The sequence below is a fragment of the Eptatretus burgeri genome, chromosome 5 (genome assembly GCF_056783735.1).
Source record: "Eptatretus burgeri isolate ZD-2024b chromosome 5, Ebu_testis_v1, whole genome shotgun sequence".
In the NCBI taxonomy this organism is placed as follows: Eukaryota; Metazoa; Chordata; class Myxini; order Myxiniformes; family Myxinidae; genus Eptatretus; species Eptatretus burgeri.
The window spans coordinates 40,624,433-40,637,152 of record NC_140965.1 but is presented as its reverse complement, the minus strand read 5'-3'; the positions used below and the strand labels follow the sequence as shown (position 1 = coordinate 40,637,152).

General features: G+C 44.7%; 1 protein-coding gene across 2 annotated transcripts in view; it reads left to right on the top strand.

Moving 5' to 3' along the window:
- LOC147026298 (torsin-2A-like) overlaps positions 1-11,952 on the top strand; it is a 51,340-nt gene extending 39,388 nt beyond the window's left edge. For both annotated transcript variants that reach the window (XM_085881577.1, XM_085881576.1), the window contains 4 exons: positions 4,504-4,778; positions 4,987-5,156; positions 7,004-7,128; positions 7,746-11,952. In XM_085881577.1, coding sequence (XP_085737703.1) covers positions 4,504-4,778; positions 4,987-5,156; positions 7,004-7,128; positions 7,746-7,984 — 809 coding nt within the window. In that variant the 3' untranslated portion in view covers positions 7,985-11,952. The remainder of the gene's footprint in view (positions 1-4,503; positions 4,779-4,986; positions 5,157-7,003; positions 7,129-7,745) is intronic.
- Positions 11,953-12,720: the final 768 nt, after the last annotated feature.

The window sequence follows — 12,720 nt, the reverse complement described above, 5'->3', positions numbered from 1 at the left end:
TCAGCCCAGGTCACACCGTTCCACAACAACACATCTTTATCAACATTTAGGGCAAAGGACTCTTGGCCAAAAGGGAAGGGGGCACGGCACTGACAGCCAATTCGACTTGTAGCATAAAACTTAAATTTATAAAACACCAGCACAATTACAATTTAGAATACATTAATATAAATATTTCCTCCACAATACCAGAGGAAGAGAGTTTGGTGAACAGGGCAGGGTGCCAGACTGTGTCAAAAGCACGTGATATATCTGGGAAATGTCTCGATGGGTTAATCCCACCCCCCAGATTGTATTTTGGTTTCACTTGCAATACCCTTTCCCACCGTTAGCAGCACTTTGCAAAGAGAGAATTGAGGGTCCTCTCCCCACGCTGAACCCTGGGGATTATGATTTTTTTTTTTAATACTCAAAACCCTCCCGTGCACACCCACGAGTTTTCAACTCATTCTGTCCAGCGGTTCACGGGTGCATATAATTCGAACATTTCTTGAACTTGCACGGCATTTGGTACAGCTCATACCTCCGCCAGGCTGAACAGTTTGTTCACACCATGAAAAAAACATTGGAGATTCAGGGGTTCTCCAGGTGGTCGGGGGGGGGGGGGGGAGGTTGTCCTCAAAACCAAAATATGTATTTGCTTTCTTCTCAAACGACACACACACACAATTCTGATGAAACTTGACCACAACCTTCATCACCTGCAATGTTCCAAAGTTTGTTCACAGCATTAAAAAAAAGAGAGGTCCTAACATTGGTTTATTGATATACGGTATTTTGATGATTCTGTCCCACATTGACTTCCTCCTCGGTATTATTATTCTACCAGGGGTATTGCCCCTATTTTTTGTTAATTATTATTGCACAGCTCTCTAATGAACAAAACGCATCCTTTAAGAGGTCACACACACACACACACGGCTCCAACCCAAAGAGCACAGGTATATATATGATACATTACCAGCAAGAAATACCCTATCCCTATGTCTGTGGGCCTGTACAAACAAAGGCTGAGGACAGGACGATGGGGATGCAAAATAAAATGAAAAACTTGCTGGGATTTGAGAAATATATTTGGAGATAATGGGGCGGAGGTGAAAAGTGTGTCACACATTCGATGGCTGCAGCATCCCGACCGGGTACCCCACTCACCACTAGTTTGTCTTGGTCGGGCAGCGAGGTCTCTGCACCTCTCACACTGCCAGAACCACTCGCCATTAGTGTTTCATGCCTCCCTACATGGTGTGTCCCTACATGCTCTGCAAGCAGCAAGGCCATTGGTCCACAGGATGGTGTGAGTCTTTCATGGGGAAGAGTTGGAAGAATATACAAGTGTCTGTGTGTCCGTGTCCATGTCTGCGTCTGTCTGATTGATCATTTTTCTCAGAGCTGGCTGAACTGCTCTTCATCAAATTTTCAGACTTTCATCAGTGAGTTGGTTCGTTATTGTCACCTCAGGTCAGATCAGATAAGATCTGTGACTTGATACATGAATCATGTAAACCTGTCCTTACCTGTTTCTTGGTCAGGTTGTCTGTGAGTAAAACGTGTCCCCTATCAAATTTCCTGGTGAGGAGGGTGTATGGATATGGACACCCAGCAGAACTAAAAACAAAACCTCTCAAAGAGCGGAGGAGCTCCTTGTGAGCCAACGGCCATCCATAATCTGGTGCCCAACTGTGTCTGCAAACGTCCTCCTGAAGTTGGGTTACCTTTTTGGAGGAGGTTGGTGGCAGGATTTGTACTCCGGCCACCATAAAACTCTTCGCTCTACAAAACACACGAAAAACGCAAAGGAAACTAAAAACGCACTCTGTGGGAGTAGCTCGAGGGCAGCTTACCAGATGATGGGTTTAGGGCAAAGCCTTCGGGACCCCCAATCTTTGATAGGAGGAAAAACACGGGTAACCTTCCCAGGTTGGATACTGGCCCCCACACTTTTCAGCGCTTTTATGGACTGGATTCTGGGGAGGGTGTCAGAGAGATCAAGCTGCGGTGCATCGTTTGGGAATGTCAAGATCTTTGACCTTGATTTCGCACATGATGCAGTCATTTTTTGCGGAGACTTTAGATATCCTTTTGGGGGCCCTTGAGGTGCTGAATGAGAATTCTCTGACCTTGGATTTTGGGTTTCCAGGGTCACAACTAAGATCCAAGCTTTCATTGACACCTTGGATGCTGCTATCTTCTCTGTACCTGTTTGTGGTGAGGATGTTGAGGTCACTGAGGGATTCACTTACCTTGTCAGTGATATTCATGTCTTTGCTGGCTGTGAGCCAAAGGTCAATAGACGTCTGAGTCATGGATTCACTGTATCATGGGGTGTGGCGCTGTCGGTATCTGTGCAGGATGACAAAAGTCCGAGTCTTCTGGTTCTTGGTGCTTCCAGTCTTGCTCTACGGTTGTGAGACTTGGACTCTGAACAGGGATCTGAGACGGAGACTTAATTCCTTTGGTACCAGGTCTCTTCAGAGAATCCCTGGCTACCGCTGGTCAGACTGTGTCCAACGAGCACTTATTGAGAGAGACTCAAATGAGATTTGTTACATGTTGGTCCTTGATTGGCATCTCAAGGAGATGGGGATGGGCCAGGCATCTGCCTGGGTGATGGCCAGACGGAGGCCCCTGGAGTACCGGTGGAAAGTGGACGCAGCAACGTGCTGTTGCAGCGCATGCTCCCATACCTGGCATACGTCCTTGAGCATCAGCTGTGGTTGCATGGACATGTGGCTTGTTTTCCTGACGCTGATCCTGCTCACCAGGTTATCACAGCAAGGGAGCCTCGTGGGTAGAGGAGGCCAACGGGACAACCACGTGCTCGTGGTTGCAGCAGGTTGATCGGCATCTCAATGAGATGGGAACGGGCCAGGCATCTGTCGGGGATGGCCGCTGGAGTACTGGCAGATCGTGGACGCAGCGACACGCTGTTCCGGCACATGCTCCCATACTTGACCTGCCGCAGAGTGTTTTTAGGGGAAAATATTTTTCGAGAAAAAAAAAGCTGGATTTTCTGTTTTGTAATTGTTCTGTAATGCTAAAGCCTTTTTGATTATGTGAAAAGTAAGATGAAATGATTCCCGACCCCGTTCCTTTGTGGGTGTTTTCGGGTCCCCACCAAAAAAAAAATAGAAAAAATACAAAATTTGATTTCTTCAAAATGCTAACAGGATTAGAACAGCACCTGGTAAAGACAGGTACCCCTGTTAATACCTTGTAAAAGTAGAATGGGAAGTTGGAAAACCAGGTCCTCGGGACAGTGTGCGGTTTCTATGCAAAATTAGTCCCCGAATTGCATTCGGGCCCAACGTGTGTCCCTTCACAATCGTGCATACACAGACTTGCCATTATATATTGGAACAGAAACCCAAAATGGGGGAGGGGGAGGTTACCCTTCCCTTCTATGCACCCTTCTGTATTATTTTCAAGTAAAGTGGCCTCTTGGAAATATTTTTCAAATCGATCCTAAATTTATTCAGTTCTTTCCCTCCTAAAGGATTTTATCCATCTGTATTGGAAATTGATGTTTCCTTTGTGAAATTTATACTTTCGGGCTTTGTGCTGTCTATAGCCCATGTTATATAAACTTTTGTTATATGCTATATATGTATGATGTTAAACAACAAAAAATTAAATTGAGCTCCATCTTTTCTCTCTTTTTTTTGTCCTAAGAGGCAAGAGGCAGGAATTTTTTACTGTGTATTGACTCAAACATTGGGTCGACTCAAAAGATATTGTGGGATATTTAGCCTTTTCAAGCTTTAGGGTGTGATGTTTAACACCCTCTTTGAAGGGTGGCATACTCTATCTCTATCATACAGTGACCGCTCTACTTGAGAGACATCAGGGTTACAGTTTGTAGTCAGGTTGTATTTTATCATAAATTGAACGCAAGTTTCACAACTCGAAGGAGAGTGTGCTACCTCTGAACCAGTCGGCCATTCCGCGAGATTGGTTGCCGGTGATGAGGTGGATTAAGCACCACTTCCGTCAGAAGGCACACTTTGAAATCTTTAAATTTTCATTATTTATTGCGTGTACAAATGACCATTTTTACAGCCATTTTTCCCTGCTGTGCAGGGGTTTGGCTTTTTCTTGACGCAATGTTTTATGGCCGGATGCCCTTCCTGACGCCAACCCTGGTCGCCTCTTACGACACACAGGGATATGGTACACCTATTCTAACCGGGGCATACACCGGGACCAGTACACTGGTACTCATTTCGCCGACCTTGGAAGGATGACAGGCTGAGTCAACCTCCTGGTGTTAATTCAGCAGCCAACGGGGCTTGAACTCAGGACCCTGGGATCCCAAGCCACCACCCTAACCACTAAGCCAACACCAGGCTATTTATTGCGTGTACAAGAGGATGAATTTTCTTTTTTGAGTGAGCACCCTTCACGTTGTTTGATGCAAGAGTTAACTCGGAGGCGAGCGACCTAACTTGATTAATACCATTTAGAGTTCCAAAGTAACCAAGTTAAAGTTTTCCTGTCATTTTTCAGGACTCGAGCAATTCCTTGCCCATAGGCTGCACGGGCAACCCTTGGCTCAAACTGCCTTGACAAAAGCTGCGCAATCCTTTGTTGGGTGTGATGGGGATGGTACATCTGCAATTGTTTTGGCACTGCACGGTGGATCTGGTACAGGAAAAAGCTATGCTGCAAGGCTACTGGCTGAGCAGCTGTACTGGCACGGAGCGGCCAGCTCATGTATTCACATCATAGTTCCTGAGCAGTTGACAACTGCCACCAGGCATTCATCTGCCGAAGTTCAATGGGTAAGCTGCTTCATCTTGGCAGAACCATCCCTGCTTGTGTGCAGCTTCAAATTATGCCAGTTAGGGACATTTCATTTCACTCCAAGCAAATACCGTGCATAACCACGTAATCAATTCACACCATGTGTCTTCATATTGAAATATAGCTCATCGGCCAGAGTAGCAGTGCTGTTCTCGTATTTCATGCCCTGACATAAGTGTGTCTTAGGTGTATCTGCAATCAATATTGCAAAATGGTGTCTCGGCCTGTAAGCACACAATGTTCATTCTTGAAGAGATAGAAGAAGTGTCACGTGAATTGTTGTGCTTGCTTTTCACCTTGCTTCGAGATCCGGTCCGTGGCGCATTCTACCACAAGGCCCTCTTCTTGCTAATCAGGTAAATGTACAAGGATGATAATTATTTTTACCTCCACCACTGAAGGAAGAGGTTGTTTTTTTCACCCCGTCTGTTTGTTTGTTTCGTTATTTGTCTGTGAGCGGGATATCTCAAAACGTTATGGACGGATTCGGACAAAGCTTGATGGACATGTTGGGTGTGTGATGAGGAGGAATTAATTTAATTTTGTTGAAGATCTGAGTCTGGATGCATTTTTTTTTTCTGAAGTTATTCTTCACCATTGAGAGATATGGCCAAAAACGATATATTGTTGCAGGGCCGGGTATCGGCGGCGAGCAGCCGGGTATCGGCGCTAGATGGAGCAGCAGAGTCGGCTCCACCGATCACCCGGAATTTAGGTCGTACCTTTTCGGAAAACTCCGGAAAGTACGGGTCCCTTATCGGACCGTGAATCGTCAATAATTCTGCCACGTGGTACAGGGTTATTTGTCAATCTTCAAAATACCTGGAGATCCACGTGGCGAGCTACCGAGTATTCACACCCTCGACGGCACCAGCCGCTAGCGGGCTCGAACCGTGTGTGACCCGAGCGGATGGTCATCAAAGTCCCATCGGTCCAAATATCCCTTTTATAGCGGCTACAGCCTGGCTACTTCTCCAACACGCACCATGATAAACCAATAAAAGAAACACAAAACGAACCGAAACAATTAACACATGGGTTTATTTATAATGGGGCAGGGGAGCACGTAAGAAGCAGAGTTATCCGAATAAAGAGATGCACGTATGTACAGCAAGGCACTTATACAATGGCTACTTAATGGACTGGCGCCACAAACATACACACACCCAAAAGAATCGGACTCAAAGCGGTCTTTATTGAGGCCTCCAGCTCGGATGGAAAGGGCGAGCTGAAGACCAGATTCTGCTTCGGACCTGTCCACCTCGTGTGGTCTTCGAGCTGACGAGTGACTCAGACCAGCGTCGCGATGCGGTCCGCAGAACCAGGCGCCAGCGAGATGCCTCGGATCCCCGTGATGCAGTCAGCGCCGGACCCGGCCAGAGACGCGCACTCGACAGACTGGACGCAAGCGTGTGATGCAGTCAGCTCCAAAAACCAGACTGAAGCGCTTCGAGCCGACGGACGCAAGCATTCGTTGCTCTTTCGTCGTTTTTAGGCGCCCTCCCTCCAGCGTGGCCTGCGCCTATTGGTCGACCGTCGGCAACCTCCTCGCATTCCCCGGATTGGGTGAGAGAGACGTCAGGCCTTGTGAACTCAGCCCACGTACGTGCCGACACGCACGTACTTGCTGGCGAGCTCTGGGAGAATGCCGCGAGCAGAGCATGGTTGCTGAATATGGCGTTGTCGTAAAAATCCTAACGATAAATAGAACTCGCAGCGCATGAACATTTAATTCCCATTAGACTAGGGACGGGGAGCTATCTATCCACATTTACTTATCGAAATAACTGAGCTTTAGGAACCTGAATGTCTGTGTGCTCATGGCTTCCAGATTCGCAACAATATAACATGATATTTGAATAAGGTGTGGACAGATTATGACAAAACTTGGTGTATGAGTTGATTGGGTGACAAGAACAAGCCGATTAGATTTTGGTTATGGTCCTGATGCAGATTCGGCCGATCAGTGGGATACAAAACGTAAACTGTTCAGCCTGGCAGAGGTATATGCTCCATCGAGTGCCTCTCTAGTTAGTTGTTATTATTATTGGAGCTCTCACCTCCACTGTGCAGCATATGGCAATTGAAATGCATGTCCACTTCCCTGTCCTTACTTTTCTGTTTATCTAAATTGGCGAGAGTCAACTCGGAGCTTCCCATAATTCACGATGGACCTAAGAACATGAAATTTATTTGATTGCAGTACCGTTGGAGATGATTACATTTGGAAGGCGACACTTGAAGCCCTGGAGGCTGGAAGGTCAAGGGAGGAGATTTCGATCAAACAGCTGGAGAGGGTTATCGAGGAAACCGCGGGCTACGCGTGTGGTAAGAAACGATAGAAACTGCTGCATGCTCTTATCTCGGCCTATGTAGCATTATCACAATATACCATCTTGCATCATTGTTGACTTCACTTTACGAGCCGACGCTATCGCCTTGTGCAAATATTTTTGAAAATTTTCAGAAGTGGCATCCATCATTAGATCTTGGTGGTTACTGCCTACCCAGCAAATTTCTATATTCCCAATGAATGTAACGTGCAGCTAATAGTTGTTGATTTTTCTGGTTATTAAATCGTCATTTATTTAAGTTGCTGGTGTCCGTGTATTTGTCATGGGGTTCTAGAGTAAAACCCCTGTGCTGTGTGCTACCGTCCTGGTGAAGCGTCTCGCTGTTTCTTTCCCGCGCGCGCCATAATCTCTGAGAATCTCGGCTGTAAGCCTCCAAGGGCTGTTTGGCCATCCGTCCAGGTAGGGGCAAAACCCCCTTGGACACGACAATATCTACCCGAAAAGTGATTGACGAATGCATTATTATATTGTGTTGTTTATTTCCTCGCCTCCCAAATATATATTTTATCTAAAAAAAAAAAAACTGTCTTAACTCGATATAATTTGTGATATCAGAGTTAACCCAAAGTAATCTTATTTTCATCCACACAGAATTGGACAAGAGAAAAGGTATCAGCTCCCTTCCTCAAGTTGTGACATTTCTACCACTGGAACATCACCACGTGGCTCTCTGTGCCTGCGAGCATCTGCTGACCCATGGCACAATGCCCAATGCAGAGTCATCCCTCCACGTAGCTGATAGCATCGTCTCCAAATCTTGCAGAGGCCCAACACTGGCTCAGTTTGGCTGTAAGAATGTGGCAGGCCAAATTCTTCTCCACCTGAACTAGGTGAATAATTTAAATCTGGAAATTGATTGGAGAGGACAAAACATTGCCAAGAAAACCAAGACTTTTTGGGGTTTTTTTTGATCTTGTGCAAATGCAGTCAACATCATGCTTCAAAGTGCAACAAATTGAATTCTGGACTGCATTACTTTTTACCTGGAATAAAACAGATATTTTGTTTTCTTTATAAAATGAGCTCGTTTTTGTGTGGACATGGCAAATTCTATGAAAAACAATTCGGGCTATGGTTCGCGCGTTTCATTTTGATGTTGATTGCAATCACAATGCCCGGTGATGTCACTTTCTTTGTTCGGGTGACGTTTGCCTTTCATAGGTTACCCTGAAGTCATTAAATGGTAATGTATGGGCTGGTTGCACATGTTGACCAGATGAGACAGACCATTAATGATGAATCAGCTGGGCTTATTTAAATGTACAATCTTGTATTGACATTGTAATTCCACAGACACTTCGTAGATTTCCAACGATTACAAATCTGGGACCCTTTAATATTGTTACCTTTTAACAAAAATGGGATGGCACTCCTCACCTCACCACGAGGCCATCACCATACCCACAGCACTAGTTCTTTTAATTTAGTGAGCTGCATTTACTGAGATTATATGGAATACTGGATGAAAAATCTTGCTACGAGTACATTTCTGTCATTCTCTCCTTGTACTGTCAAGATACGTGGGAAAACAAAAATATGACAACAGCTGAGGGGTATCCACATCACCGCTGTTATGTAGCGACCTGTAGTCAATCTGCAAGGTATCATTGTAGTGTCTAGTCTAGTGGCAGTGTGACGTCATGACTTCGTGTCCACGTCAACCTCCTCCAGGATTCCGCACGCAGTATCTTTTCCCTTCTGATCACGTCGACCATATTTTAAATGGCACGATTTGATTTGATTTGATTCGGATTGTCTTCATCCATACAAGGTGTCAACGAATTACCAAATTCAAACCGTAATAAAAAAAAACAAGTGGTGCCAGGCACAACAAATCCCACCCATTTAAGGCATAAAGCTATTTTGGGGATCAAATTTAAATTTGATACATCCTTAACCTGAATGTTGATTATTAGGAATATTTTAGTCTTTGTTTGAAGTCAATTAAACCATTTTTGATGAAGTTATGAGCGAAAAACGATTTTGACCTTTTTGTGACCTGACCTTGACCTTTGACCTAATTGGACCCAAAAGTTAATGGGGTCATCTGAGGTTCATTACCCACTTGTGGATACAATTTGACAGTGTTTGAGCCGGCCGTTTTCCCGTAAAGTTGTATTTTCGTAACCATGTTTTAGTTTTAATGGAAAATTTGTAATTTTGACCGATGACCATGACCTCCAAAACTTCGGACCCTACCGATATTCACAAATATGAATTTTTCACTGTAGGAGTGGGTAGGATTATAAGTGACAAATAGAATAAGGTTCACTATAAGCTTAGTTTGAAGTAAATCAGATCATTTTTGACGAAGTTATGAGTGAAAAACGATTTTGATCTTTTCGTGACCTTGACCCTGACCTTTGATCCAATTGGACCCAAAAGTTAATGGGGTCGTCCAAGGTTCATTGCCCACCTGTGGATTAAATTTGATGGTGTTTGCTAAAGCCGTTTTGTCGTAAAGTTGCTAACAGACAGACAAACAAACAAGCCGGGAGGCGACGAGGGATCCGCTCGGATCGAAGCGCTGGATACTATGCTTTTCATTCTGACCGATCCACCGACGAAGATTCATTGCCAAGACGTATTGGTTCACATACAATTGTTCCTCTGCCTGGCAAGATTTTTCCTATTGCGTATTTTGCCAACCGGCACTCCTCAGAGTGGAGATGGAGGAAAGTGTAAATGACAAAAATGCTTTCGCAACCATGTTCTATCACCATGCCAAAACGCAATTGTCTACGTCCAACCGTTTCGCCTTGGCGATTTTTCACTTGGCATATTCTCGCAACTGGCACCCTTCGGAGTGGAGATGGAGGAAATAAAAGTTTTATTTGACAAAAAATGATTTCTATCAACCATGCTCTATCACCATGTCAAGACGTATTCGTTTACACTTATCCGTTTCGCCTTGGCGATTTTGCCCTTTGCATACGTTTGCCAACTTTTGGCTATGGCTCCAAAACCGGAAGTCGGAGGTCAATCACGCAAGAAAGCTTTTTGTAGTTCTTGAATATCTCTATCATATGGTGCAATAAAATCGTTATCGAATCCTACCACTGCAGCGCTAGGGACTAATTAAGTAAACAAAATGACGGTAAATAGACACCCTATTTTTGAAGGACTACCATTTGAAAAATAAAAACCTAAATCAAAAATCGACTTGAGTAAAATTTTCTAAATATCTCGAAGTGTTTAATTCCGAAGTCTCGTTTCTCCACATTCAAAACTGTAGGACAAGTTTTGAAAATAGTGAACGTAGGTCGAGAAAAAGTATTTTTTAGAATTCTGCGTATTTCAGCCCCGACACCCTTGGTGATCGAATCTGGAAAAATGCTGCGGTTCAATTTTGTAGTAGTTATTAAACTCTATCCATACACAGAATGTGAACGTTCCGCCATAGACGGTTTCCGAGGTCAAAGTCACTTAACATATTCCCTGGTTCACCACCTTTCCGCATTCGGAGGGCTGCCATTCGGAAACTATGAGAGATAGAGGAACGTTATGCTGTCGCGATAACTCGATGGGGATGCAAGGAATAGGCAGGAGTTGGTCCAGTCGCTCTGCCTATCATAGAAGCCGCGCTACGTCAGTTACCGTTTGGGTTCTTAAAACGCGGTTTTTCAGCCGCTGCATAGCAACGGGTGGTTGCTTAGCAACGAAACTCAAACGCGCACACTCCCAGCCCATATGGTACCTTGTCGCCAAGTTTCATCGAAATCGATTTTATGGTTTGTGCTGTGGAGCCTCGTGTTGCAGACACACAGACACACACACACACACACACACACACACACACACACACACACACACACACACACACACACACACACACACACACACACACACACACACACACACACACACGGAAAACCCGACAATAACGGATATCTAGCGAATCCCGACAGACAAACAAACCGGACAATTACAATATCCTGCTCCCTCATAATAATTAAATAGGTTCCATGATACCATGTTATGATGAAAACCTGCAGAGCTCCAGGTTTGAGTACGGTGCAGTATCCCATCCTATTTCATGAAGGTTTATTACCGTTCGACTTGGGAATGGTAATTGGTGGAATGAGATGTCGTTTATGTTGTTTTGTATGCAGCCTGTACCTACTGATTGCATCATTTTTTCTGGAAGCTCGGTTGTGCCGCTGATGCGGTGCCCCTGTTTCCAGGAAGCTGGTACTCATTTTTCCGATCTCGGAAGGATTACAGACTGAGTCAACACACCTGGTGTTATTTCATCGGGGGATAGGGGCTCGACCTGAAGACCCTGAGATGTTAAGACAGCCACCTTAACCGTTAAACCAACACCAGGCTTGTATCGTTAATGAGACAAACAGATGTGGAGCCACGATTTGACCTTTTGTTTTCAGTAGTTCAGCACGTGTTCTTGTGCTGCCTCACAGTAATGCCGAAGAGGAAAGTATCTTCTTACAAGTTCGCAAAAAACAAGGTCGATTGTTGAGGGTGCTTGTTATATATGAGGTCACGTGCTCTCCTCACGTGCAAAACCAACTCCTTCTGTAAAAAAACCAAACCCCCACCCCAAGTTTGATCCTCCAAGAGATCTGGTCAGAAAGCCTGCGGTGAACACAATGCCGAGCACGGTCACATGAAGGGACTCGTCCGTCAGGTCGTGGCCATGTCAGTTTGATTGATCTCTGCTCGTTTGGTGTTTCATGATCGTTGAGATGAGTCAATACTTGGACTGTAACGGTACCTAAACATGTGACATGAGTTCTGAACACCTACAAGACCACCTCATCAATAAACGGCTATCTCGATATTCTGATGTATTTCGTGTCACTGACAACCGCTCGAAGAGCGTTTTTACCACGTTTGGTAAAAATAAATAAATAAAATAACAAGCCGGGAGGGTATAAGGGTAGAGCAAATCTCAAAAAAAAAAATTAAAATTTTTTTTTTCGACTACATCGACTACCCAACAAACAAGCCGGTAGGCGACATGGGTGGTCGCTATATAATTGCATACTAGTCATACAGTTTTTGACGGATCGGGCTGAAATTTTTTGACAAAGAGGTTGATTATAGTGCGCATAAAAGCGCGGAAGCCGATTTTTGATTTTCAAAAAAAAATTTCAGATTTTTTTCAAAAATTTCAAAGTCCCCTTGCTAGGCAACGGTGGCGTCTATAGCAAATGTGCTTAAAAACATATAACTAGATCCTGGTATGAACATACCAGTCAAGTTTCATCAAAATCGGTTAACTCCTTTGGCCTCCAGAGCTGTCCATTACATACAAACAAACAGACAGACGGAAAACCTGAGAATAACGGTAGTCTCGCGACCACCAAACACACAGACACAACAAAAATAGTGGTCACTGCTGGCGCCCGCGAACCAAAAACCCGCTTTGGATTCCTACCAACTCGTTTTTCATCACCTCCAACTTGCCATGTATGGTATGTATCACAATACCCACCACCATCAATCATCACCCCACAATGCCACTGATGCTAACGTTGCCAGGGAAGTGAGTACAACCAACATGGCGTGCATGGCATTATGGGATAGCTCTGAAAACCCTCCATAA